The sequence below is a fragment of the Engraulis encrasicolus genome, chromosome 19 (assembly GCF_034702125.1).
Source record: "Engraulis encrasicolus isolate BLACKSEA-1 chromosome 19, IST_EnEncr_1.0, whole genome shotgun sequence".
NCBI classification, from domain to species: Eukaryota; Metazoa; Chordata; class Actinopteri; order Clupeiformes; family Engraulidae; genus Engraulis; species Engraulis encrasicolus.
The window spans coordinates 3,087,228-3,110,297 of NC_085875.1; the positions used below are offsets into that span (position 1 = coordinate 3,087,228).

At 38.5% G+C, this 23,070-nt stretch overlaps 1 protein-coding gene across 1 annotated transcript; it reads right to left on the bottom strand.

Moving 5' to 3' along the window:
* Positions 1-1,684: 1,684 nt before the first annotated feature.
* Positions 1,685-21,596, bottom strand: LOC134435163 (uncharacterized). The gene is made up of 6 exons (XM_063184014.1): positions 21,451-21,596; positions 8,237-8,332; positions 7,988-8,110; positions 7,630-7,771; positions 3,360-4,937; positions 1,685-1,713 (listed from the first exon to the last, which is right to left on the bottom strand). The coding sequence occupies exons 1-6, from the start codon at positions 21,511-21,513 to the stop codon at positions 1,685-1,687; spliced, it is 2,031 nt and encodes a 676-aa protein (XP_063040084.1). The 5' UTR covers positions 21,514-21,596.
* Between the last annotated feature and the right edge of the window lie 1,474 nt (positions 21,597-23,070).

A 23,070-nucleotide genomic window follows, 5' to 3' on the forward strand; every position in this document is an offset into this window, starting at 1 on the left:
ACACACACACACACACACACACACACACACACACACATATATATATATATATATATATATATATATATATATATATAGATTTTTATTATTATTATTATTATTTATTTATTTAGGCCTATTTATTTATATATATTTATATATATATTTATTATAATATGCCACAAGGCCTATTAACCTAAACATTGAGGATATGGCCATTATAATATCATGCAACCAATGTTTAGACTAAATTAGTTTTTCCTTTCTAAATAATGCAAATATAAAGTAGGCCTAGACTATAGATGTAAATGAAATGTAATGATGTAATGTCTACTAGACATACAATGAGTGCCTAATTAACAAAGACACACACACACACACACTGTTAGAGCCAAATTGTTGAAAGTAATTTTCATGAATATTTTTGAATGAATGATTATTATTTTTGAATTTGGATATGCCAGATTAATATTTACAATGTTATTGTTAAGTTTAATTTAACTATGCTTATTTAGTAACGTAATGATTAATGCTGCATTTTGATTGGTCTACCGAATTCCATGGGATATGTGTAATTTTGAATGAGAGATGTGCTGGTCAGTCGACGAGTGTGCAGTAACGAAGGCACATAGCTTTTTGACCGTGCTCCCATGTCTGTGTCCCGTGCATTATGAAAGAAGAAAGAAAGATTAATATTGTGACCGAGTGATATTCCTGTTTCATTTTACTTTCTATGTTTTGTACCAAGATGTTTTTGTGTTACCGAGACTTCAAGAATTAAAGAAAACTAAAAGGAAACTCAACTGGTCCGTGAGTACACTGAAAGTGATATGAATGACGGTGCATTGGATATGGAGACGAGTCAGAAATCCTTAGGCTGCCCACACGAAGTGGTTTAATTAAATGAACACAAAGGAACGAAATTTTGCCACTACAGGTCTTGTCATGGCTAAGTTTGGGAACCCCTGGTCTTATGACATCCAGCTGATATAGGCTACTGTATGGTCAAATGCACATTCAAATTCAATTCAGTTTAGTGCCTTATGTGAGTCTTTAGGCTTAGGGTGTTTATTAGAAAGTACTTTATGGTGAAGTACTCCACCACATTACATTGTTTGAACAGGCTACTGTGAATTGAATATATCTATATATATATACAAATAAAAAACCCTTTTCATCACATTCTGCCACAATAGGGCAATAGGTAGGCTAACTTGAAAGTTTGAATAGTTGACGACACACCTGTTCTGTTCTGTTCTGTTCTGAGGCACAAATTAACCGTTTAAAAAAGTAGTAGGATGTTATAGATGATCTAATACTTGAGTCCAGACTCGGACTTGAGACCGGATAGAAGTCTGGTTTTTCCTATGAAGTTGTCTTGGACTCGCTATTAGTTGGACTTGCACTTGTCTTGGATTTGGACACTGGTCTTGCACAAATACGGCTTTTCCATATGAATTGGACTTGGCTAAGACTCTGTCCTGTCTTGGACTTGAACTTATTAATCTTCAGACTTTTCTCGAATTTGACTAGTCCTGACATTGGATTTGGATCCTTTGATGCAGTCGTTAAACCTGTTTGAAGAGAGAATAACCACCAAGCAGAGATTGACCTGAATCTATTAAATAAAACCAAGTACATTTTAATTTGACATAAATCACATGATAACATTAATACAGCAAATCATAATAGGGAAGAGTGCAGATTAATCCTCACACCTGGAGTTGTCTGTGTCTACAGAGTATGTACACAATGTTAGAAGGCACTGCACAACCGTATAAGATTGCTGTCTCTTCTAGATCTAATATCCTTAATTGTGAAGACTCAGCAGTTAAATTATATTAAACTTTACACTTTATCAATGGTAATGGAATCATTACTGCTGTTAATACGACATGATAAAATTCAAACATAATCAGTTATTTATCATAACAGAATATCATTATACAACCCATACACAACAAAATGCAAATAAAAACATTGCTTCACATAACAATTTCAGATTTTTGACAGGAAGATTATATACAGTAATCATATTGAAAATGTAATCACATGCAACAGAATCAACAAAGTACAGTAAAATGCAAGTAATAACTACTGTAAATCTGAGAAATTAATAAAAAAAAGAAATCTTCATACAAATATATACTGTCATGCAATAATGTCTCTACATATTAATACAATGTTAAAACTGCTACTGATGCTGAAGCAGTCGGCTTGGACAAGAGTAGGGCTACTTTAGACTACTGCACATGAGAGACATAACCACAGGCTTATAATATCATTCTGTCATCTTTCTAAATGTTTGAATTGTTCAACCAATTAATAACATACTGAACCCCCTTTTTTATCAATTGTTTCGCTCACTGAGACCTCCTCACTGAATCCCAAGGCCTGTTTCACATTCTGCATTAAGGTAAATTAGCATTTGCTCTCACTTCCTGTAACTCTCCTCTGATGCCATCCAGGCTTGGCCTCCTGTCACTGTGACTCTATCAGCAGGTCAATCTGGAGTATATAAAGGAATCTGGGCGAAGTGCAATCTCTTGGAGATGTATTAAACATGTTTAGTTACCGTTTCTATCCTTTCTAAAATCTCTGCCTCCACTTGGACATATTCCTCTTTCCAATCTGCAACCATGTTCTCTGTACCCTATCTTCTCTCCTGTTGCATCCTCATATTTACACTTCAGCTCCTGATACTGCCTCCTCTCTCACACACATTCAACTTACCATCTGTGGGTCATGTTGAAATGGACATTTAATTTACATTTCCCAGGACACATGGTAGAGTGCCCATTTCTCATTGCATAACAGTGATGTGTATCATCTTTGGCTCTACTGCAGGGATAGTGGCGCGAAGTTGCGTCCTTGGCAGTTTTACATGCAAGAAGCGCAAAACTCTAACCCCAACATACTTTTATCCACATTTCTACTGCTGAGTGATCATATAACCCTATAAGACTTCAGGAAATTTGAAAAAAAAATCTAGAATTACACTCTGTAATGACAAGATTGAAACAGATACTGTATAAACACCACAAAACACAGCATAAAAAAACCAACAAAAAAACAATGCAAATATTTGTTGTAAATCTGGAAAATTAATAGAAGAAAATAAAACTTTCCATAATGCACATTACTGTAATTCTGTATTTACAGTACTGTAGTATAAAGCACATCCAGACAATTATTATTGAAATGTTAAAATGTGCACTAGTGAAGATAATATTTCATAATTGGCTTGAGAAAGAGTACATCACATAATGCACATACAGTATTGACATTAGGTCATCATTTAAATTGACTCAAAAAAAGGTCACTAAATGCTGCTTTGGCTTTTGATTTCAGGCTTCGGAATGCTAATGTCTCTTCCTCACTGCGCCTGACTTTATCTGACACTTTCTGCATGAGAACGGCTCCTTCCCTGACTACCTGCAACTCTTTGATGCGTTGTTTGAATCCAGGCTTAGCCTCTTGTTCCTCTGACTTTATCATTAGGTCAATGTAGTCAGGAGTAGACAAGGGATCTGGCCGAAGTGCAATCTCTTTCAGACGTGTAAGGCATGTAGTTACAGTGTTCATCATTTCTAGAATCTTGTCCTGCACTTTGCAATATTCCTCTTCCATCTTTTCCACAATTTGCTCTTGGTTCATCTTCTCCCCCATTGCTTTCGCATATTTACTCCTCAGCTCCTGATATGTCCTCTTCTCTCTGACACGTTTTGTCTCCCATTTGTAATTCATTTTGAAATGAGCACTCGATGGACATTTTCCTGGACATACTGTGCAGTATCCATTATGCATTGCAGCACACTTGTGTTTATCATCATCTTTTGGTGTACTGCAGGGATAGTGGCAGGTGTAGTTACAGCTATGACAGTAGGTGATGAAAGTTCCATATGGAATATCAATCCTGTCAGCCTTCTCCACCTCTACCTCGTACTCAAAGTCCTTGTTTGCTTCAATTGTGTTCTTGTGTCTGTCCAGTACAGCTTGTGTGCTACGTATTTCCTCCATGGTTGCCAACCCATGTCTGATGAGTGGTTGCACTCCTGTAACAGTTGCCTCCAGCTGTTTCCGCTCTTGGAGAACTTGTTTTGTCAAGGTAAGACTCCGGGTTTCCATCTTGCCTAGCTGAGTGAAGAAATTCTTCATGCTGGCGTTCCCGATTTTCCAGAACATGTGATAAAACTCATGATGACTGTCTTCCTCATCACTGCTGTCTCTTGTGTTGTCAGCAAAAAGAACAATGTTAAATTTGAAATGAACAGGAGAACCATCCTGTGTGGCGCATGGAATGTTGGCCTCTTTAATGGCCTCCAGTACGTTAGGATTTTTGCCATCAGCAAAGGTGACCAGAGTGATGATGTTGCTGGCGAAGTTCTTCCCAAACACAGAGAGGATTGCCTCAAAGATGTACTTCTGTGTGTGTGTCAAACGAGCTAAAGCAGCATGCACTACAAAATACACTGCATCAATTGCACCAATACCATCCTTGTTTGTAAAAAACTGTCTAATTCTGTCTGTGATCACTTTGTCTTGTTTGATTCCTCTGGTGTCCCCAAATCCGGGGGTATCAATGATTGTGATCGCATGTGGAATTTTGAATTCCTCTGTGTGGTGAATCTGATAGGCTGTCACCTCTGAGGTCTGACTGTGTGCTTGCCATTTATTGGTCTCTTTATCAATCAGTTTAAATCTCCAGTTGGCCTCCCAGTCAACTCCCAGTATGTAGTTGATCATGCCATTGATGAGGGTTGTTTTGCCAGATCCAGTGGCACCAACAAGCATGATGGTTTTGTTTGATCGATTACTGTATGATGCTTCTCCAAATTCCTTCCTGTTCAACTGACCTGCTGCTGGTTTCAGCTTCAGCAGATACACTGGTGGGCTACCTGGCAGAGGAGTGAACCTGTTTCTGTCCAGAGCAGTGTGTTTCCTTTCATATCTGGAACCTGTTGACATGGAAGAATAAATACATTAATTAATGAATGAACATATGACCTATTTTGGTTTTGTTCAAGGGGTGATGGTAATAATTCTGTAAATTTAGCACACTAACTCCTGACCACTCAATAGACACTTATTTAAAATTATAATTTCCTATTCCTACAATCACATATTAGACAAATACAATTGCTCCATCAATGTCATTGTGTTGTAGTATTTGCTCATTACATGTCACGTGCGTAGTCACTTTTGTAAACTTCGATGTATGGTGGTAGTAGTGAACATAGTAATAATTATGTAAATCGGCACTGGGTATAACTGTACAGCGCACAACAGTAATAGTGCACCCCTTTTGAAAAGTAACATTTTGAACAATATTTTCTAAACAATCAATAAAGTCCAACCTCTGTGAAGCCAGCCACAGTAAAGTAAGTCTACTGCAACTTAAATAATAACTTAAATGACAGAAAGTGTCTACAGTGGTGGATATGTAAGGGATAGCGGCCGACGAGGTGACCGGTTACATGAGGTTAATGGCCAGGCAGTGGCTCAGAACTCTGGAGATGTGCGTAGCACAGAGACTGAGTTGCCTCCGCCAAGCCATTAACTTTGTGTAACCGGTCGACCTCGAAGGCCGTTATCCTGAGAATCTGCCGTTACGGTATGGGCACTTTTTTAATCTCTTACTGTCTGTAAAGTTGTAGGAACCACTGCAACTGCACCAGAATCTTGTGAACAAGATAGACGTGTCGCTATGCGGGCGTCTAACTTAGACGCGTCTAGAATCTTCGTTTGGTATGCCGACATTGTTTTTACTTAATTTTCCATAGACAATGTGCATGGTTTCCTTAGATACCGTTGGCATTCCAAACGAAGGTTCCATGCGCATCTAACTAAAGCTGGGCTTACACTGTGCGACTTTTGCCACGATTTTGCCATGATTTGGCACTCATGCGACTTTTTGGCAGTCGGGCCGATTTCTTGCTCAATCGCAGGTCTATCGTGAGTCTCGCATCGTGCAGTGTACATGGGGTAATGACAAGCGATTTCGCCTCACGATTGCGCAATCGCAGGGTCGCAAGAAAATCAAAACTGTTTGAAATCCTGGTCGTGGCTCGTGCGTAGATTGCACAGTTAAAGCAGTGCTAAGACCCGATTTGACACTTCACATGCACAAATTAATAGAGCCGTGCGATTTGCTGTTGAGCGCGACCTCATCTCCACCTCAGGTGCGCATGTTCCCTCCTCTGCAGACCGGGGAAACATGCCTGTTGCGTCGCGCAGTGGAAGCATTTGGCTCGCATCCGACTGTCGGCTCGTATAGTGTGAGGACGTGAGTCGTGAGACGTGAACTTTTAAATAGTGAAATTCCATCGTGCAGTGTGAGCAGGAGCTTAATACCCACGAGCGAAAATATCGCACAGTGTATGCTCGGCTTAAGTCGTACGCTTGATGCCTGACCGGTCCTAAGGGATTAATGGCCACCCCATCAGCTAATCAGAAAAGATAATTCCGTTGTGTAGGCAGATAATTATGGGTAAGTTAGTCAAATGCCAAAGATTCAACTTGAGACATTCAAATGCCAATATGAAGTATTCAGTCACTGTCTACTTAAAGAAAGAAATAAAAAGAGAAAAATGTGTTTTACCCACATATTGGTGCATATTTATGTGTATGTCGGTGTGAGTGTCAAATATCAAACTTACATTGCAACAGGTTTGGTGATAGTGGGTGATTGAGTGTACAGGCAAGTAAATGCCGGCACTTGATACATTATTTTTAATATATTAAGTATGATACAGCAGCTATAATAAGGTGTAGTAGGGGTATGTGAAGAAAATCAGTATTGTGTGGTTAACTAAGCCAGCGAACTGGAAGAGCACTCTCGTGGACTGATGTACCGGCTTTCAAGAAACTCTCCAAAACTTCCCACATGTTCTCCACATAGCTGGATGTTTCAAACCCAATATTTTCGGGGTGTTCCAAATGACAAATAACTACAATGGGCAGAACACTATTCTATTACACAATTAATAAGGATGCGATAGAAAAAAAAGTGTTGCCCTTTAAAGAAGAAAAAACACATGTGTTTCCTTTATTGGTGCACATTTAAGTGTATTTCTGTGTGACTGTCAAATGCCAAACTTACTGTGCAACAAGTCTCTGGTCACTGGTTCGGCAATATGACCCTCGCCGTCAGACACTGAAACATTAACATCACATTGGCCTAAATAAGAACATGAACACCACAATATGCTGCATGTTAAATGAATACTGTGGAGATCAAACAGTTACACGAGTCACCAGTCACCGATTTCAATCATACTTGCTGAGCCTGTTCAGTAGCAAGGCAGCACCCCAGAACTGCATTTGTGTGAATCTGACACCAATATTAAGGGAGAAACAGACTAGCAAAGGTTTACATTTTAGGGTAGGACACTATACATTCAGCCTTGATTATATCAGTCAGTGTAAGTCACAAAAAGATGTCTGAGTTACAGACACAGACATTCACAGTAGGCTCTGCCATTTTGGCTCTGTGGTCAACAACCTTCCACAGAAGCATGTGTTAACGACTGACATTCTATGTATCTGTGTATTAATTTAACATAGGCCTATTTAGTGAGTCATAAGAAATACACAAACGTTTTGAAGGTTTTTCAACAAAGTTTACCCAACCTGCTGCAGATATCTTACCTTCTTGCTTGACAATCAAGTCTAATTTCTCCTCCAGCTGTCTGTTCAGTGCAGAGACAGATTTCTGCATAGGTTGAAAGAATCTGAAGGTTTTTCTGGTCCACACAGTGTTGTATGCGTCATCTGGAATGGACACAATGTTCTGCAGAGACCATTGTTGGAAGACAAATGTGTTACCATCAATTTAATAACCCCCCCAAGAGTTTTAAATAAAATATTGAATTTATTGGGGATTTTAAGCCCATATGTTACATATTTGATTTGGCTTTTTAACATAGCACATATGAAACAAAATACACTGAACAAAATGAATTCAAATACTGAAAACTATGAAATCTATCTATGTGGTCTACAGTACCTTAAGGAAATAGATGGGATCCTGGGTCATTGCAAGCTGTTTCATCTCAGCATCTGTCCTCTTCAGCTCAGCAATCTCCTTCTCTATCTCAGCAAGCAACTTGTCACTGTCCTCTTCTGCCGTCTGGGTGGGGAACCCAACAGGAAAACACATATACATGAGACAGGCAGTTCTTCAAAGGAGGTTTTCGTTCAACTAAATGTAAGTGAAAAGCTATGTTTGTCTCTGGTCAATCTGGTCAGTCCTCACCTTGAGAGTCTTCACAGCCTTCCTCAGGTCCAGTAGCTCATTCTCCTTCAACTGGATTATCTGATGGCATCTGTGTTGTTTCTGCGCCAACCCCTCCTTTACCATCACAAATCAAAGCAGCAAACTGTCAGATTAAACAGTAACATTTGAATTGGGCATTGTCTGTAAAATGTAACTGTTCATATCCATCTTTCATATTTCATTTCATGTTAAGATCTGATTAGTACATGAAAGAAGCACTGGCAAAGGGCCAATGTTTGTAAGGCCCTCAATAACCTTGCTGCAGGATATGCGTGTGCTGGCACGATTCGTGCATGAACGCGTTAACATGCGTATTTCATGTCAATTTTGTGAAAATTAGATACTGAATCCATACGCATGTGCTCCGTGCGATATCTTCAAAATCGCAGAGGGCAATCGTAAGAAAGACTGCACAGTTGCACGCGAGTGTTTCTAGTGAAAACAGCAATGGTGGCAACTTTCCAAGAGCGTCTCATTGAGCTTGTCCGAAATTACCGAAATTGTGAGATCATACTTCCCCATTGCACTTTAATAAAGGAGCGTGCAAATGTAGGAGCAGTAGCAGTAGGCCTATTGTCTTTTCGTCCGTCTTTTTCTTTGTTTTCCTTACAGTCTGTGTTTCCAATTTCTATATCGTAATGCTGCTCTCTCTCTCTGCCCTTTGGGTGATACCACCAGTATTGTGCATGTTGGTTGACTGCTTTTAAAGCATGTGCAGTCGGTCGCTCGTGGTGGCGTGCGTAATTTAAGGCTCACGGCAAGCTTATCGAGGGTCTTACTTTCTTTTTTTGTTGTTTAATAATTTCCCTCATTCCTACTTCGTCACAACTTGCAGCTCAGAAATGTCTTAGTGCTTTTTAATGCCATGAAACAGTTAAGCTGTTTGTCACATGCTTTAATAGGATACACATGAGAAAGTACAATTAAACTGGAAGAAAACAAGTGAAATGTACATTGAATTTCATAAAACCTAGGATATGAATAGTGACACAATATCACACAGGGTGAACACTGTCACATTCAAGCTGTGTTTTGATGTGCTGTTTCTAGGCAAAGCAGGACATTTTACTTGCATAGTGCATTTCATACACAGAAACAGTTCAATGTGCTTCACAACAATAAAAGTAAAGGAATAAAGAAAACAAGAATCCTGATAAAATCTCCAAGGCCAAAACCAATGTTATGTGATTGGGCAGGTTTGACCTGTTCACGTTCCAGGCTGCAACATGGCACAAGAGAGAGAGAGAGAGAGAGAGAGAGAGAGAGAGAGAGAGAGAGAGAGAGAGAGAGAGAGAGAGAGAGAGAGAGAGACTCCTCCCAAACACACACTCAGTCGCAGGTGAAAGCATTAATGCCTGTAATGACTTGCTTGACTTGACTCATGCCTTTATTTAACATTCTCAGGGATTCATTGAGGTCCAACCATCTGTACTGTAGCCCCAAAATAAACCAGTGGAACGCGATAACAGTTATTGAAAAGTGATCCACTACACTACTCTGACATAGCGGTCTTTAGTAATGCACTACGACTAGGTCATTGCCATCATGGTAACTAATTTATAACTCTGTGTCTAAACGGGTTGAAACTGAAAGACAATATGACATGGTATGAGCCAGTTAAGGATATGTGTGGTCTGAACAATAACTGTACCTCAAAAAGCTCAAACACATGAGGGTTATATACTGCACATACTGTACTACAGTGTAGCCTATACTAGATTCACTTCATACATAACAGTATAAAATACCCATACAACATGCACATCACACATGACATTAAAAATCAGTCGAACAAACACATGAAAGGTTAGAGGATGCTGTGGAGAACATGTAGGTAGGTTTGATATTAAAACCCTGAACTGGTCAAAGGAAACCAAGGAGTCAAACTTAGGTGTGCACCTTATCAGGTTTTATGATAACAAGGAACTGACTGGGTGTTTTTCTTTCCTTTAGTTTTCCTCTGTCTTCTCTGGTGCCTTTTCCTACTTGCCCTCGTTCTATTTCCTGATGAGTAATAGCATCATGTACAGTAGATCAAGTATCTTGAATAAATACTCTACTCTCCAAAAGAGTTGTCGCCTATCCATCTGTTTGGAATAACAGCTAATAACCTGACTTTCAATTAATCACTTGGCTTCAGAAGTCACTCATACAAAAGCTACAACCCTCCAGAATTAAAATGTATGTACAAAAATAAATTTCATGCACCAAGAAAGATTGACAGGGCAGATTTTCACAAGACAAAAGTTTTGTCGCCTATCGAACATAATGAGAAAATGAGAAGATAAGTCACTTCAAAACACTTCAGATACGCAGACCGGGTGTCAAACGTAATCACTGATTCACTCACACCTCTCCAGAAAATCAACTTTGGCCTTAGGTGTATGTTTAGGGTTATTGTAATCATGGAAAGCAACACAATGAAAATCAATGGAGTTCAATGAGAGATGGTGACATATTTGCTATTCGTAGAGCAATACATTTTTAACTTCATGATGTAATCAATGATAAAAGCCCTCACACACCAGCAGCATGCATGCAGCTCCACATAAGAGCTGTATCCCTCCCATGTTTGATTTTAGGCACCATGTATTTTTTCCAAATTCTTCACCTTTAACACCAAAGATGTTTCTCCCACTGTCCTGTCTCAAAAAAGCCAGCCAAGAGTAGCCTATGTCAGGCCTAATTCTGACAAAAATGAAGGCTAATGGGATTCATACTCTGAAGTCAAGATCCCAAGATCAACCATTTTAGAACGGATAGCATCAAAACTGTATGGTGTTGAATATGAAAAAAGAGAAATGGTGCCTTAAGTGAAACATGGTACGGATACAGCTCTTATGAGGAGCTGCATGCATGCTGCAGGTGTTTGAGGATTTTTATCATTGATTAAATCATGAAGTTAAACATGTATTGCTCTACGAATAGCGAATATGTCACCATCTCTCATTGAACCCAATTGTCAATCAAAAATCAACTAATTGTTTTTCATTGTGTTGCTTTCCATGATTACAATGACCCTAAACATACACCTCAGGTCGAAGTTGATTTTCTGAAGAGGTGAGAGTGATTCAGTGATTAAGTATGACACCTGATTTGCGGATTTGAAGTGTTTTGAAGTGACTTACAGTATCTGCTCATTTTCACATTATGTTCGATAGGCGACAACATGTTTGTCTTGTGAAAATCTACCCTTTCTGTGTTCATTAAAGGGTCAATCTTTCTTTGGTGCATGAAATTTATTTTTGTACATACATTTTCATTCGGGAGGGTTGTAGCTTTCATATGAGTGACTTCTGAAGCCAAGTGATTAATTGAAAGGATGATTTCTGATGGATAGGCGACAACTCTTTTGGAGAGTAGTGTACATTGGAGGATGGCCAAGCTTACTGAAAGTTACTATATAGTTTTACTATATAACTGTTACTCCAGGAGAATTTTAAATGGGTGCTTTTACTTTTTCTTGAGTAGGATGAAGCAATTTAGTTTTAATTGATTACAATTAGGGCTGGGACTCGATTAAAATTTTTCATAGAATTAATCCATAGGCTTAGGAATTAATGAATCAAATTAATCGCATTTTAATTGCATTTAAATATATGACTTAAAAACAGTGAGAAAAAAATTACATGACATTTGAATAATTATAATAAATAAGCTTCATCTAAAAATATTATTTATTTTTAAAAGAAGAGAGAACTCTTCTCAATTTCAGCAGGCTGTTCACCATCAGGCGTAATACTGCCCTCCACTGGTCTAATGCTGAACTATGTAGCTATATTATACTGTAATTATTTTTTTTTAAATCGCGTAAATTAATTAATCAAATCTCGTGATTAATTCATCTAAATTAACACGTTAATGTCCCATCCCTAATTTCAATTTATCAATAGTCTAGTTATATCTATTCTGGTGATGGTGATGCAGATGGGAGTTGTGATGGGGGCTTCACCATGGTGATTATGATGATGAGGGGTACTGATGCGGACAACAGTGAGCAGACTGGATTCTATAGCTGGAGTCTAAGGTGATGAGGGCGGGTTTATTGTGGTGATGACGTTGCATCATGCTGTGAAGATGCTTGTGATATTCTGGATTGATAGGCTAAAAGTTATTACAATGCTAGTGGAGAATCTGCAACCCCAACAGACTCACGTTGATATAAAAATAAGGTGGTACCTTTAGTGGTGACATAATCCATACCTAGAAGGGTTGACTTGATAGAAGTGTCCATATTTTATGTGAATTGTTAGCAATGAACGACTGCCTGAATCACTGTTGGTGAACATAAGGCTTTTTTCCACATACAACCTGCCTGTGCCGTGCCGTGTCGTGTTAAGCTGGTGCTAATAAACCGGCCTGGTTTGGGTATCTATTTCAAACCGCGTTAGCCGCAGTATGGTTGGAGTTACGCTTTTCCCGTTGTCACGTAGCATTACTTTACGTAGGCTAGTTGACTTAACGAAAGGCCGACAGATAATCAACATCATATTTGGATACTACAATGTTCATTTCTGCCTTCGAGTTTAAGATCATAGTAATACAGTGTCAAACTTAATAGCACTCCAAGATAGCAGATCTGTTTTGATTCACTGGTGAGGATGAGTTGACGCACAGGATTCTGGGTATAGGCAGTGAAAGACCTGCTCATTTCGGTCGTGCTGTAGGCCTACCTGACTAATCAAAATGGAAACAATGGTGGCCAAGTTGTGCTGTGTAGAGCTGTACTGGGTAGAAAATAGGTAGCCAGGCCACCTCCTCCTACACAGTGTAAAATGCAGTGTTAATTCAACACTTGAAGAGTACTCTGGGACCAAATACACTCTACAAAGTGTTACATTGACTCCCCAAGAGTTGAATTGACACTGCTTTTTTTGACTGTGTAGGGACGCAATACCTTCAGCATTGCTTCAAGTCAGGCCAGGAGCACATTGTTTCTGAGCTCCGGAGAAATTGGGAAAACTCCACCTCTTCTCTTGGGAAGCAGTTCCAACGGACCTGGGTAGAGGCGTTTTCAAGGCACTGACGTGGTCTAAGCAGAGACGTTCTATTGTAACTAAGAAAATGCACAGCCTTTTTCGGCCTTCACCGTTAGCAAATCGAGGGATGCGGGTTAACCCTCTAGCTACCATAACGGCCTTGAACGCCCGGCTGCCTCTCTACCATAACGGCCGCGGTCGGCCAGAATATTTTCATAGCTGAACGGCCGTCATCATGCAGTTTTTCCAGCTTTCAAACACTTTAGCTCAATATTACAGACCCTCCTCGATATACTTGCAGTATAAAAACTATATGTTTATATTATTTTATTTTTCAGTATTTTAGATTTTATTACGAGATGCGCCGCTTTATGCGACTTGGCAATCTGCCGTCAATTCAAATGACGGCCGTCCGAGATTGGATGGCTACAAACACAACCATTCTGTTTCTACAACCAATATACCACTGATTCTTGAGAAAGCGGCTAAAACATGTCTCAGCAATAAACTGCCAATTCTGTTGAAAATAAACTACATTTTCATGAACAAAATGAATCCAGGTAAAGACCCAGGGGTCTGTTACACAAATGTACAGTGGTTTGAAATATTTAAGTGTAATTTTATTACTTTTCATGGCTATAAACCTGCCCACAACCTGTAAAAACAGCTGTCCCAAGGACAGACATCATCATTTCAATTGACTTAAAATGTAAAAATCACTGATATTATTGAATAATATCACCATGATGTGAAAGTCCATATTGAAGTGGTTCTGCAGATATGCACATAGTGCGTGTAAAGCAATATTTACTACTATTTCCTGATTGCTCAAAGTGTGTCCAGCATATTAGTCACCACCGTCAGATTTTTTTTTAAAAGACAATAAAATCAGGTATGCACAAGGTCATTGTCATTACTTAGGACCCCTTTTCAAACCTTTAGCTCTACTGAATACTTCACCATCACTGAAGCTCCTGTAAGTTTACTAATTTCTCCTCAATTTGTTAATTTGTTTGGACACTGGTACTGTCCCAACCATAAACTGTCAACACCGTCGGGGGGTTTAATAGTATTATGTTACATTAATGTTAATTATATATACTTTTTCAGAAGCGGCATGAAGCCCCTAAGAAACAGAGCGAAAACGAAGTGGCTAATGTGAGCAAAAAATGCATAATATGTAAAAGAGTGATTTTTTGTCTCACACCGTCAGATGTCACCACCGTCAGATTTTGTTCCGCTCATCATCTTGTTCCATATTTTACTAAATTGTGCTGGTTAATGAAACATTACCAGACATGTTAGTAATAATTGTGATCCAAACTTATACTCCAGCCTCCACTGAGGTGCATTTGGAGGGTTTTTTGTCACAAAACCTGACGGTGGTGACATCTGATGTGGTTCACAAAAAAGCATGTGTTTTACATGTTTTTGACAAGTTTTAAGAATATGCTTCCAATATGTAAGTTAAGTACAGTAAACATATTTTTTTACTTCTAATTGTGCCTGACGCTGTTGACAAAACCAATAAGAGCCTATTTTATGAAAAATGTTTCAAAACATGGAGAGCTTGGCCAATACATTCACTGCACAGCCAAGACCTTCATCTATGATAATACACCTCTATATTTTGGATTTGAACAACTTAAAACCTGTTTATGCCACATTTTCAATAATCTAGGCCTACTTCTTAGAGTATCTAACAAATGAAGAAAAAACACATGCACAAACATACTGTGCACACACACAAAAATAAAGTGTTTATGCTAGATGTCATTGACTTGAGAGGGCTATTTATTTTGCTAAATGTAGGTAATAATTAGGTCACTTTCACCACCTTCAGATTACTGTCACCACCGTCAGTTCTTAAGTCACCACCGTAAGAAGGAGTTTTGGACATTTTAAATGAATGTCCTTACAAAATTTTCCTTTGGAGTTGTTGAATTATGAAAGTAACAGCAAATGTAAGCCTACACGAATATTTGTGAAATTACAAAAAATTGTTTGATCTATTTAGGCATTAAGTAAGCATTGTCTGACAGCACATATTTTTAAATTAGAACACATGAAGCAGTATTAAAATAGAATGAAAGTGAATTTTCAACATTTCATGGCGTACAAACCCCAACTCCGATGAAGTTGGGACGTTTGGTAAACAGTGAATAAAATCAAAATGCTATCATTTTCAAAACATTCAATCTATTCATTAGATGGAGAATAGTGAAAAGACAACATATTAAGTGTTAAAACCGAGAAAAAAATATTGTTTTGGGGGACATATGTACTCATTTCTAATTTGATAAATCCAACACGTCTCAAATAAGTTGGGACGGGGATCAGTGAAATTTAGTAAACATCCAAATAAGATAAAACAACAAAGACGAACACTTCAAAATGAATTGTATCTTTAAAGTACGGTAAAGGGAAGATGACACAGGTACACAGAGAAGGAATGTTCAAACATTCACATATCATCATTTGGTGTGTATAAATGGACATCTGCCTTAGTTTCTGAAACCTGGGACCATGGAAACTGACCATTTTTGCTTTGTTTTTGTTTTGTCATGTGATGCTACTATGGTATTACCATATTATTAGTAAGTGGTCTGTATGATGCCATATTTGTGAGTCAAATTCTCTCAGAAATGAATAAAGAACCGAACACCAGCATTTGAGGTGTTGCTAATGACATTGCCGGCTACGTTTGGACAAGGAACTGGCCATTTTAAAATATAGTTTTTTTAGATATTCAATTTTTAATTTTTCAATTCATCATAATTCATATTCTGAGAGTTGTTGTATTCCAAGCTGATTGTGTAATATGTAGAGCCAGAAAAGAGCTTTCAAATAACACCACAGGCATCTTTTTGTGACTAACACTGACTGATATATTCTAGGCTGAATGTATAGTGTCCTACCCTCACATGTGAACCTTTCCTAGTCTGTTTCTCCCTTAATATTAGTGTCAGATTCAAATCAATGCAGTTCTGGGGTGCTACCTTGCTACTAAAAAGGCACACCAAGTATGATTGAAATCCGGGTCGGTCGGGTCCCAAAGCGTCTGATTTCACGTGAAATGACCCTATAATAGAGCATTGCACATCCTGTGACACAGTGAAAATGGACCATCCAACTTGTGTTAGTGCTAACTTCAAAAGTCAGCCTCCATGATGGCATTCGGGTGCAGTACTGCATTGGTTAAGATGTTCTCACTCATCTGTAGAGTTAAATACAGTGCTGAATGGTATAAATGGGTTTTAAACAGCACGAAAAGCCACTCATGCATTATATTTTGAAGGGAGATCTTCGATTACTGCCACATAGTAAGGTCAAATTGCATTCTCTACTATGTTTTAACAGTTTGGCTCCATCATAAGGACCAGCAGGTGATAAAATGGTGGGCTTTTGGTCAAGACCTGTCACACTGTAAGCACTACAGAAAGGAAAACATTGCAAAACATGACAAGGAATACACCCACCATTTAAGCTGGTGAAATCATGTCCAAGATAGGAATTAACACTGTTTTTTATATAAAATCATCTCATCCAAAATATAGAGGTGTATTATCATAGATGAAGGTCTTGGCTGTGCAGTGAATGTATTGGCCACTGTTTATGCCACATTTTCAATAATCTAGGCCTACTTCCTACAGTATCTAACAAATGCAGAAAAAACACATGCACAAACATACTGTGCACACACACAAAATAAAGTGTTTATGCTAGATGTCATTGACTTGAGAGGGCTATTTGTTTTGCTAAATGTAGGTAATAATTAGGTCACTTTCACCACCTTCAGATTACTGTCACCACCGTCAGTTCTTAAGTCACCACCGTAAGAAGGAGTTTTGGACATTTTAAATGAATGTCCTTACAAAATTTTCCTTTGGAGTTGTTGAATTATGAAAGTAACAGCAAATGTAAGCCTACACGAATATTTGTGAAATTACAAAAAATTGTTTGATCTATTTAGGCATTAGGTAAGCCTTGTCTGACAGCGCATATTTTTAAATTAGAACACATGAAGCAGTATTAAAATAGAATGAAAGTGAATTTTCAACATTTAAAGGCGTACAAACCCCAACTCCGATGAAGTTGGGACGTTTGGTAAACAGTGAATAAAATCAAAATGCTATCATTTTCAAAACATTCAATTTTTTCATTAGATGGGGAATAGTGAAAAGACAACATATTAAGTGTTAAAACCGAGAAAAAATATTGTTTTGGGGGACATATGTACTCATTTCTAATTTGATAAATCGAACACGTCTCAAATAAGTTGGGACGGGGATCAGTGAAATTTAGTAAACATCCAAATAAGATCAAACAACAAAGAAGAACATTTCAAAATGAATTGTACTGACGGACAATATAGGTGTCCAGGTATAAGATCATCACAGAGAGGCTGAGTCACTCAGAATTAAAGATGCAAAGGGAATAATTGCCATAGTTATTACATACATTTTTGAATTCCCTTTGATTTACCACGATTGAGTGTATATAAGACATATTTTCCTTACTAAAACCATTGTATAGGTTCATGACACCATGAAATATATATTGGCTGTAGTCTCACTCTAATTCCTGGAGTGCTAGAGCTATTGAAAATTGACCATATTAAGAATGCTTAATGCGTGCAAATGATACAGGGGTGTAACGTTCTCCTAAGCACCTGAGCTCACTTGAAATAAACACAGAAGACATGGGAAACTGTCCTTTGCTTACAGAAGTCAGCAGAAGTTGTAGAAGTCCATTCTTTTTGACAATAATAGAGCATTGCACATCCTGTGCTACAGTGAAAATGGACCATCCAACTTGTGTTAGTGCTAACTTCAAAAGTCAGCCTCCATGATGGCATGCGGGTGCAGTACTGCATTGGTTAAGATGTTCTCACTCATCTGTAGAGTTAAATACAGTGCTGAATGGTATAAATGGGTTTTAAACAGCACGAAAAGCCACTCATGCATTATATTTTGAAGGGAGATCTTCGATTACTGCCACATAGTAAGGTCAAATTGCATTCTCTACTATGTTTTAACAGTTTGGCTCCATCATAAGGACCAGCAGGTGATAAAATGGTGGGTTTTTGGTCAAGACCTGTCACACTGTAAGCACTACAGAAAGGAAAACATTGCGAAACATGACAAGGAATACACCCACCATTTAAGCTGGTGAAATCATGTCCAAGATAGGAATTAACACTGTTTTTTATATAAAATCATCTCATCGGTTAATGTATTTAACTGTTAAGTGTTGTCTTTTGTTTTGTTTTTAGTCTTCCTCGATATTTGCTGCCATTTATTGTCCCCGTCCCAACTCTTTTGAGACGTGTTGGATTTATCAAATTAGAAATGAGTACATATGTCCCCCAAAACAATATTTTTTCTCGGTTTTAACACTTAATATGTTGTCTTTTCACTATTCTCCATCTAATGAATAGATTGAATGTTTTGAAAATGATAGCATTTTGTTTTTTTTCACTGTTTACCAAACGTCCCAACTTCATCGGAGTTGGGGTTTGTATGCGTGAACCAAAAAACACACACAATCACTTAAAAACTCCAGATACATATGCAACCAAATCAATACACTTTTTATTGCTTTTAATTGTCTCTGACGGTGTTGACATAAAAACAAGGTATGATCGGAGAAACCTGATTTCTGAAAAAAAATCAAAATGAGGAGATTGGCCTTGTGCATTTCTGAAAAGCCAAGACCTTTGTCTACGAGGATATACCATATTATTTTGTAATTCACTTAGTTTTTTTCTTTCAAGATTACAACCTGTTTTAGCCACTTTCTCAAGAATCAGTGATACACTAAATATGAAAACTTCCAACCCTCTTCGATCTATTTTCATGGTCAACAGCACATGTTTATGACTATTTAGGCTATTTTTAGATCATGTTGTTTTATTAGGCTTATGAGATGGTGTTCAACTGTGATGGGTTCTGCCATGGTCCTAAATAGCAAACACAACTGTCCAGCCAATGTCTACACGCTACATATTAAAAATGTAAACTGTCTTCGGTGTGTTTTCAGAGTCAAACCATATGTTGGTATCCAACTATCTTAGTTTCCTGAAACAACGAACAGCGACAGCTCTGCGCAACAGGCGCATCGTGCGCATTTGCGTGTCAGCTTTGGCAAAGCAGTCAAGGACTGTTACTACTCCACGTTGTCCTTCATAAAAATATGCGTGAAGACGTTGAGTTGAATGCTAACTTCCAATAATAGCCTACCAACGTGGTGTTTGTAGCACTTCAATTCCGTATTAGTCGGTGATGCCTGGCGCGTCTTACCTGTGCCAAATTGGGGGGGGACTTCCTTAGAGCTCCATTTGTGTCCTGTCTGCTATCGCGGACACTTCTACGGTTATCCTTACACGTCTTTGGCATGGTTTAGTTCAAACATTATTAGCTAGTCCATTACAGTTATCGCATATAATCCATACCGCTTGAAAACAGAACTTCTGGGTGAACGACATTTGTTGTCGTCACATGTTCATTGTTCAACTTTGTCCCTGGATGGATGGATGGATGGATGGACGGAAGTCTAGATAAATAGATAGATAGATAGGTAGATCGATGGATAGATAGATAGATAAATAGATAGATAGATAGATAGATAGATAGATAGATAGATAGATAGATAGATAGATAGATAATATTGGATTTTATCACATTTAATCCACATCAAAGGCACTCTATGGGAATACTGAACAATTAATGATCCATAAATGATATACCATTTGAAAGTGTGTTTTCTCTACTTTAATAGAATAGAATAGAATAGAATAGAATAGAATAGAATAGAAAGCTTTTATTGTCAGTATACAAAGTATACCGGTACTGAGATTTTAGCTTCCCTACGAAGTCCAGTAAGTCCAGTAAGTGTGTGTCCAGTAAGTGTGTGTTCATTGTTGTAACAGCTTTGGGGAAGAAGCTGTTCTTCATCCTATTGGTTCTGGCTGGCAATGCCTTGTAGCGCCTGCCAGAGGGCAACAGTGTGAAGAGATGAAAGCCAGGATGTGTGGGATCTTTAATGATACTCCTGGCTCTACTTACGCAGCGTGAGTTGTAGATGTTGGGTATGGGAGGCAGGGGGCAGCCTATGATTTTTTGCGCTGTTTTGGTCGCCCTCTGCAGTTAATATGAAAGTAACTTGTAATTGACACTTTTCATTTCATTTCAAGTTATTTGACATTATTTAAAATATGAGCAAATTTTCAATTTTTCCTTAGAATTCTTGTTTGAATTTTCGCCCATTCTATAAAATTTCTGGTAGCTAAAGGGTTAACCAACCTGTTTCGGAAACGTTATTCATTATCTTCCTGGTCAGACCAATATCTCTAGCCTAGTAAAGCAGTGCCACCCGCTGGACACCGACATTTTTCGGCTGCGAGTGGTCGTCTAGCCTCGCATCGGTCAAAATTTTGAACACTGTGCCCTGAGTCTGGCAAAACCAAACACAAACACACAAACACAGAGATTTGTTTTGAATTTGTTTTGAGGGCAGGGTTTTGAGGTAGTGACGACGAAGCTCGCAACGTCGGGAAAGATCGCTGATTGGTCAGAGCGCTGGCCTATAGGCACAGGGACGGGTTGAAAAACAACAGCTTGTTCTCATCAACAATCTTCGGATGTATCGTTCATCGGGGCCAGACTAAATTACACATCCAGTCTCACATTTAGGCTGGTTTATCAGGCTACAATATCTCGGACGAAATTTCAAAGTCGATGATAATCGGGCAAAAAGAATGGCAGTGGATAAGAGCCTATAGATTTCCTATTGTTTCAATTGAAGCTTTAACTTCACACTTATCAAACTCTCAAAATGACTCCAAAATCAAATCCACAAACCGTGTCTTGAATTCAACGATTTTCTTGAAAATTCTCAGTGCACCATTACCAAAAGTAAAAAAAAGAAAAAAAGAGAATTGAATGCCACAATCTCTGACTTTTTGAAAAGAATAGGCCTAGTGGATTCTATCTTAACACATAGAAAAATGAAAAAGATGAATAAAAGTGGCTTTAGCCTAGCCTTTTGGGAAAAGTGTTTAATTTTCTCTACAACAACAGACTCAACAAATATTTCACACGGTTGCCAACATTTTGTGCATCTTAAAAAAAAATAATGGTATCAGACACAACATATCTTATAGCATAAATTACCAACATGAAATTGACAAATATTTATACAAGCCCAACTTACCTTTTTAAGGCCCCACTCTTCTGCAGCTGTGACTGTGTCGTGGCCTTTATGATCATCCGCCATGCACAGATAGCAAATGCAACTCTGGTCAGTCCGACAAAAGATTTCAAAAACTTTGTTGTGACGGGGGCAAATCCTCTCCTGTAGCTGGCCTGTGGGATCAATCATGGTGTGAGGTCTTTTAACATGTTCATTATGAGACTTTAAATGCATTTCACAGTATGACTTGAGACACTCCAGGCAGGACTTGACGGCTGTGAGTTTTCTCCTGGCGCAAACATCACAATCCACAGAAGGTTGGAGACGGGTGCTATTGAATTTATCCACCATTTCAGTAATCAGTGGGTTTCTGTGCAAGACTGGTCTAGAAGAGAAATTGTGCTTGCAAATGGGACATCTATATTTTCTTTTACAGTCCTCCTGATCCCAGCAGTCTTTAATGCACCTCATACAGAAATTATGTCCACAGGGAATCGCCACTGGATCCCTCAACAGGTCCAGACACACTGGACAAGTGAAGGACTTGTCATCCTCAGAATACGCTGTCGCCATGTTGTAGCTCTTCCATACACCCAATGCACACTGGAGCAGCACCAGAGTGACAGCTGACTTCCTCAGAATACTGGGGAGGAGCCCAAGGAGGGTGGGGTGTTAACTGCCACCTGTCCTCTGTTATCTGTCTGTGAGGTTTTTTTTTCATGGGACTGATGCATAAAATATGTTATTGAGGCATGTCCAACAAGCTTCCCGTATGGAATTATGCATTCTCATGTGTTGACGTAAAAATAACAACAACAATGTGAAGAAATAACATGCAATAGCTCTCCTCCATACCACAACAACACCTGAGCATTCTGGAGTAGACAACAAATAACGTTTTTAGGCTTTATTATGTTCATTCAGTCTTCATTAATCATAATTATTCACTTGAGAACACATTTATCTTTTTTCCTCCCTTTATGTGCATTTCACCATGCCCACCCGTGAATAAACGAAATAAAGTGCATCAGACAAGTCATAATCATTAGACAAAAATATTAATTATAATACAACAACAACAATAAAAATAATAAAACGTTCATACAAAAAGCATAAATATATACCCATACAATTAATTCACCCATGCATTTCTCCAATTCTATGCTCAGGTTTACTTGTGCTCTAGCAGTGCTTTCACCTAGCCAGGCCAGGCGCAAATACGGGAACTCCTTTCACTTTGTCAACAACCATAAGCAAACCAAGGAAGGCGGGTCAACCATGCCGTTTGGGAAATGTTAATTGTTATGCTCTTGATCAGACCAAGTCTCAAAGAAATTTGAATGTCGATGATAATCAGGCTAGCGTTCACCCTCATTCACCCACACCTGCAGGTCTACATTCACCCATCCACACATGCATCCGCATGAATGCATCAGCATACCGTACGTGTTCCCAATCCACTCCTCCCTTCCCTTCCTTCCAACACCTTCTTCCCCAATCTCTCACACATACCCCCACACCCATTTAAACACAAACACACTTGCACCTAAACTCCCATGAACAAAATAACAACACAAATAAGCCTGAAGTGAATAAGTAAATATCCAATTTGACAGAAATAAACTACAAAGGGTATGCATA